The sequence below is a fragment of the Arctopsyche grandis genome, chromosome 3 (genome assembly GCF_051622035.1).
Source record: "Arctopsyche grandis isolate Sample6627 chromosome 3, ASM5162203v2, whole genome shotgun sequence".
Classification (NCBI taxonomy): Eukaryota; Metazoa; Arthropoda; class Insecta; order Trichoptera; family Hydropsychidae; genus Arctopsyche; species Arctopsyche grandis.
Window position 1 is genome coordinate 28843890 of NC_135357.1, and position 7127 is coordinate 28851016.

General features: G+C 32.8%; 1 protein-coding gene across 2 annotated transcripts; it reads left to right on the forward strand.

The window, feature by feature from the left end:
• The first annotated feature begins 235 nt into the window (after positions 1-235).
• Positions 236-5269, forward strand: Mettl3 (methyltransferase like 3). 2 transcript variants are annotated; one of them, XM_077427560.1, is made up of 13 exons: positions 236-301; positions 562-845; positions 921-1104; positions 1180-1343; positions 1421-1515; positions 1590-1716; positions 1793-2096; positions 2172-2305; positions 2378-2509; positions 2589-2733; positions 4509-4656; positions 4723-4901; positions 4968-5269. In XM_077427560.1, the coding sequence occupies exons 2-13, from the start codon at positions 647-649 to the stop codon at positions 5110-5112; spliced, it is 1956 nt and encodes a 651-aa protein (XP_077283686.1). In that variant the 5' UTR covers positions 236-301; positions 562-646; the 3' UTR covers positions 5113-5269. The 2 variants fall into 2 exon arrangements, with proteins under 2 accessions (XP_077283686.1, XP_077283687.1); XM_077427561.1 differs by having other exon boundaries at positions 246-306.
• Positions 5270-7127: the final 1858 nt, after the last annotated feature.

Genomic DNA, 7127 nt, shown 5'->3' on the forward strand with positions numbered 1-7127 from the left:
AAAAGAAATGCCAATTAACAGGAACCGCTTCAATCTGTCTAGCCAACACCTATTAGTAGGAATCAAACCATGACCACCCCACTCGAAAGCATAATATGCTAACTGCTATTCCACGCTGCTGGTTGTGTATGTATTTATGTATTTGATAAGAAATAAATAAAAATTATTCACTTGCATTTTGATAAGAAAACACCGTTTTGATTTGAACATGTTTTCATTATTTCCCCTTTGAAATGGTCGAACATGTTTACGTTAAGGCCAAACACAAATGTCAGTGATGTATCCGCTTGTATAGTTCGATGTATGGTAACTAGTTAATATATTATTATATAAAAGTTCATACTTCATAATATTCTCATATATGTTTGAAATTGTAACAGTTTTAATTTTTTTAATTCTAAAATATAGCTTTAATTACAATAACAGTGATAAATCAATACACTTTTAACCTCAAAAGTTTGACAGTTAAATATTTTCATACAAATGCTACGCTCAAATAGTCAACAATGCTAACAAGCATTTATAAATTACTGCTCTATGATATTTTGATTTTTATTGCAGAGTATGATGACTAAACTATTCTCTATTTGACCCTATAATCCGAAGATTATTTTTTCACTGCTGTTGGTGATAAAAGTCTCCCAAAATGTCGGACGCTTGGCAGCAACTGCAAGCAATGAAAAGCAAACAAAATAGCTATCGGGAACGATTGGAGAAGCGAAAAAAAGAACGACAAGATATCCTGGGGGCGTCTCTTGGAGTCCCACTCAATGCCGAAGGTTCACCCGGAACCATTCGAACTGAAAGAAGTGTACCTAGCCCTTGCACTCTCAGAAATGAAAATTGTACGCCACCATAGTATATGTGCTATTAATGATTTGCAAAATCAAATTTACATTGTTATTGTATTATTATTTTAGCCGATTCGCAGTCTAAATTTGAAGAAATGGTGGAAACTGAACATGGACTGTTACGAGTGTTGTCAAATTTGACATTGCAATTGCCTATAACTTGTAAAGAAATATCAGCGCTCGTTGGCAAAGATGTGAATCCGAATACCGTAGCAAGTTTGCTACACAAATTTGCAGCACAACTTTTAATAGTGTTAGTGCTTTTAATATGTATCATACATATTTTAAATTATGTATATTTTATGTAATGAGTTTGAAATTATTTTAGTGTTAAAGAAACATTGAAAGACCCTACATCACAAGCCCAATTAGAGGTACAATCTATAGAGCATGTCAAACTTGCGGCAATGGTACACGAAATGGGCTTGGAGTCGAGTGAAAAGAGTAGTTCAAAAAATTTAGATGAAAATACTAGTTCTAGAAAAAGAAAAGGTTTGAAAATAATCAACCTGTAATAACATTTTATTTTGTAATCAGTAAATTCTACATAATATTCTTAATTACTTTAGGTGATGATGAAAGCGAAATTGCCAGCAGTAAAGTATCAAAATCTGGTAATGAAAAAGATGATAAAAAGTCAAAAAAAGGAGAACCTGATATATTGGTAATTAAAAATAAAATATTTTTGTAACTAGTAATATAATTAGAAATACAAAAGTGTATATTTTTATTCAATAGTCATTACTTTCGATGCCGTCAAGCAGAGAAAAAGAAAATAAGAAGATGGGAGAAGAAATCTTAGATTTACTTAGTAAGCCTACAGCTAAAGAGAGGTCACTTGCTGAAAAATTCAAATCACAAGGAGGTATTGATTTTATTCTCAGTAAACGTATTAAAAATAATATAAATAGTCAATAAAATTGTTTTATTCTACTTCACAGGAACTCAAGTAAAAGAATATTGTCAGTATGGAACTAGAGCGGAATGCATAAGAATATATAACGTCAACAAACAAGCCAATAATAGTAACTCGTCTGAAACTGGTACTAACAACCAACAAACCACCCCTAATGAAAAGGATAACAAAGACACAACTCAAGTAAAATCAGAAAGTAACAATTTAGCGAATGGAACTGGTTACTCTTGTGAAAAATTGCATTTCAAAAAAATCATACAATTACACACGGACGAATCTCTCGGAGACTGCTCTTTTTTAAACACGTGTTTCCATATGGATACTTGCAAGTGAGCTTATACTCTGATCTTATGTATAATCGGTCAAATATCATTACGCCTAACGTGCATTTTTGTATCAATCAGGTACGTCCATTATAAAGTTGACGGCGCTGTAAGCCAATCGAAAGATTCCGATAATAACAGCTCTAACGGAAACAGTTCGTCTTGTAAAACGATGCAGTCTTTGAATGCGGCCAGCGGTGCTCAAAATGGATCGAGTTAGTAACATAATTAAATATTAGTATGATTGTGTATGATTAAATCTTAATTTTTTCGATTGATTTCTTCAGATTCAAGACTTTCTGGTAGTTCTACTTTAAGTCGAGTCTCGGGCATGAGTGTGGGACCAAGCGATTCTACGACTCTTTATCCTCCACAGTGGGTGCAATGCGATCTCAGATTCTTAGACATGACAGTATTGGGTATTTATATTTATATAATTAATAATATGAATTACATGTTTATTCGAAATAACGAAATGTTTGTTTTTTTTTTTTTTAGGAAAATTTGCCGTCATAATGGCAGATCCTCCGTGGGATATTCATATGGAATTACCGTATGGTACAATGTCAGACGACGAAATGAGACAGTTGGGTGTTCCACAACTACAAGATCAAGGATTGATCTTCTTATGGGTTACTGGACGGTACTTAAACTTACATGCAAATGAGGCAGTCTAAATAAACAGGGGATTGATGACGTTTTTATTCAATTGAACTTTTTATACAAATCTTAAATGAAAGTTCTCATCAAACTCGAGACACATATATGTCACTAATTATTTTTCTGCTATAGTCCGAATATACATATATGGTTTTTGTGGGTCTACCTCACGGGACCGAAAGTGAAACGCCCGAAAACGCAAATATCGGAAGGCAAAGATCGAAATATCTTGAGTCGAAAGATAAAAAAAAGGTCTCTCCCCCCGTCGTACATACTCACTTAATTTGCGCGAGCAGGATACAACAGAAACAAGAGGAACAGGCTTTTCCTCCCGTATTCTGCGCGCGCACATTAAACAAGGCTGTATGACAAAAAAAAGAGAGATAATTTCAACGCATGCCACTCATATATTATATATACATAGTACCGTTTACCATGCACCCTTTTTTTTTTGATCTTCCGACTTAAGATCTTTCTATTTTCGATCTTTGCCTTCCGATATTTGCGTTTTCGGGCGTTTCACTTTCGGTCCCGTGAGGGAAACCGGATTTTTGTATATGTAGATAATTCTTCTTTTAAGGAAAAGCCGTTATGAAGGATTGATTATTTTTATGCACTCATATTCGTGTGGCAGACTACATACATATATGGAAAACTTTATAATATTGCTCTACTAGCACTAGATCATAAATTCAACAGAATTATTATATAAATATACATTTATATACATATTTATATAAATATATATGTATACATGTATTATAATAAGGGCTGTATAGTCGCTTCAAAATTTACCGATCCCGACTCTGACTTTTACCTTATGGTTATTTCCGTCTCTGGCTTTTCTTACCAACGTTTAAATTGTTAGTAATAAAAATAATAGCGATTTTCAAAATATACAAAATTTAAGGAGTTAAAAAAATCACTAAAAATTTATATGTAATCCAATTTATTAAATTATTGATATAGTCAATCCGATCAAGCATCAGTCTTACGAAAACGGAGTATGCCGTCACATTTGTGCAATGTGTCGAGTAAATGAGTAAAAACAATTAAAAAAAGTACAAAACGCAGGAAATAATCGATTTTGGATAAAACACAGCAATTCAAAGATTTTATTTATAATGTATGTAATTTAAATTTATGATTTTTATAAAAAAAAATGATAAAATTTCAATTAATTAGCGGATTTAGTGTATAGCATCCAATATCGTCATTTTTTTCCAGAAATTGATCAGTTTGTCATCTTCTTCAATAAGATTTTTCAGAACACTGACGATAAACACGTTTCATTGATGATATAACAACTTGGTCCATGTTTCATTGATGTCACATTAGGTAGCAAAAATGTTGTAACCATAAGTCCATCGTTTGTTTTCAATATGCTTTTGTTCGGATGAAAAGGAGCATTATCTAATAACAATACTGCTTTCTTTGGCAATCCCTTATTTTTTTAAAAATCTTGCACCTCTGGAAACCATTTATTTTTGAACCAATCTTTAAAAATCTCCCTGTCCATCCATGCCCCTTTCTGACTATAATAATCGACAGGAAGATTTTTCATTTCAGTTACCTTAAAAGATCAAGCTTTCTTTGCTTTCCCAATCATCAAAAGTTTCATTTCACGAGTTCCTGATGCGTTTCCGCAACACATGACAGTTATCCTTTCTTTGCACGATTTATGTCCAGGAGTCCACTAATTATATACATAATATGCATACAATATAACAGTTTTACATTTACATATTATTCAAACAGTGCTATGGAATTAGGAAGAGAATGTTTGAAACTATGGGGATATGAAAGAGTCGATGAGCTGATATGGGTGAAAACAAATCAACTTCAAAGAATCATACGCACTGGACGCACCGGCCATTGGTTGAATCATGGAAAAGAACATTGTCTGGTATAAAAATTCTATATATTCGAATATCCTTAAATAAATCGTCGCCATGACAGTGTCATTCTTTAGGTTGGCATGAAAGGCAGACCCCTAAATCTCAATCGAGGCTTAGATTGTGATGTTATTGTGGCCGAAGTGCGAGCAACTTCCCACAAACCTGACGAAATATACGGGATTATCGAACGATTGAGTCCTGGCACTCGTAAGATTGAACTGTTTGGTCGTCCGCACAACGTTCAGCCAAATTGGTAAGCTTTAAACGATTATTTGTGGAATAATGTTTCTCTTGAAATGTTAACTGATTGATATTGTAGGATTACGCTGGGAAATCAAGTGGACGGTGTGCGACTAGTCGATCCAGAGTTGATTCAAGCTTTTCAGAAACGGTATCCTGACGGAAATTGCATGACTCCGAAACCTGACGTTTCGTTAAATTTTCCAGATAAGAATGTGTTGTAATTAACTGATCCTATTTAATATTACTATTATATGTACGTGAAATACCTACTGTACATTTTCAATATGTATGTACAAATTGTCTATGATGAATATTCCATTTTGTATTCGTTCTCTGTGTATTATTATTGAAATAAATGTGTATTATTATTAACTTATTATTTTTCAATATTTCATTTAATTTAATTGGGAAAAATATTTTCATTTTATTAATACATACTTGCTAATTAATTAATCACTTCTATTTTCCGTTATATTTATCTCTCTCATTTGTGACTAAACGTTTGTACAATGTATGTAGTTATTTTGAACTATTCGGTGCTTCATTTTGCTTTAATTATTCTTTATTTATTAAATATGAATGTTTTATTTTTTAGTATGTACGTATTGTTTCATCAAACTTCTTTGGGTTTTTTTTCTAGTACATTATAAAATTATCACTATCAAGGAATCATTCAAACCAATAATATAAAATCATCTTTCTTCGCAACGAACATTTTTATTTTTGCGCCCATTCATATTGTAAGAATTGACTACAGCTTTAATAAACATTGAAAATGTTATCGACAACACTTACTCAAGTGACAAAAATCTAAGTTCCAAATTACGTACAAAGATTCTGTGAATATGTTAAGATCTTTCTCTGTTACGATAATGGAAAGAGTATTGTTATTTTTATTGAATATTATGAAAATTGGAAAAATAAATTTCGTCACTCATATTTGGTACCATATATTTATCAAAAATTCTTTAAAAATAAAGACGTGCCTTTCAACTTTACCAAATATGAGTATTTTATTTTTGGTAATTGTGAAGTCAATTATGTTTAACTAAACAATATCATCAGAAAGCTTCAGCTTCGTCGACTGGTGATTTTATTTTTCAATTTCGGTATACATACATGATTCCTGATCGTTGCGCTCTTATTTTATCAATGCTTTTTTACTAGGCTAAAATAATGAATTTTAACTATTTCTTTTGATCATTTTTTTATTTATATATTTTTATCAATAAAATTAGTAAAATAATTTTAAAGGATAACGAGTTTTACAAATATCTTTCAAAGCAAGACAAACAAAAAGTGATTACTAGTCAAATGTGAACCGGTCACAGAACAACCGGTCGCTCTAGATCGGTCACACGTGATCACCCGTCACACTAAAACTGGTCACACCCTAAAATCGGTCAACCAGTTTTCTCTTGACCGATTTTATGGTGTGACCAGTTTTAGTGTGACGGGTGATCATGTGTGACCAATCTAGAGCGACCGGTTGTCCTGTGACTAGTTCACATATGACTAGTAGTCCGTTTACCGTTCTAAAGAATTTCAATATTTTATTTTTGTTGGTTTAGTTTTTTTTTATTCAAATTCATAATAATACATTAAACAACATGGATAGTCATGTTCAAATCTAGGGGGGAGTGGCTTCCCACCCCAACCCCCTTTGAAACTTTGATTTGTTTTCGATGTTACCAACCAACATCGCATACTTACATACAATGTCTATTTCGAAATTATATCTATATATATAAAAATTAATGTCTGTGTGTATCTCGAATAGGCTCCTGAACCACTGAACCGATTACGATGGAACTTTCAGGATTTGTTGTATGCATATCCGGGAAGATTACTGTGAAAAAAAACGGGAATGAGTGTCATTGCAACGCAATAATTTCAAATGTGTTCGATGCCTGCGTTTTTCCGACAAATGGGAACGAGAACGGGAACGGGAATTGCATGCGTTATTATGGCATTGCAACGCATGCCGGGGTTCAGCTAGTATTAGATAAAATCGATTCGGCAATTATTGGTCACAAAGCGCTCGTCTAAAAGTCACTTACATCTGGCAGTCGAAAAGTCCATCATACTAACGAGAACTCGAGTGCCAAATATTCCGTATTCACGATTTTCATGGCGAAAATTGTCTTTTGGGCGATCGCAATGTGACTAATAATCCAATTACCATAAAATCATGTCAAATATATTTTTGTTAATCGATTTTAATTCAAATACGCAC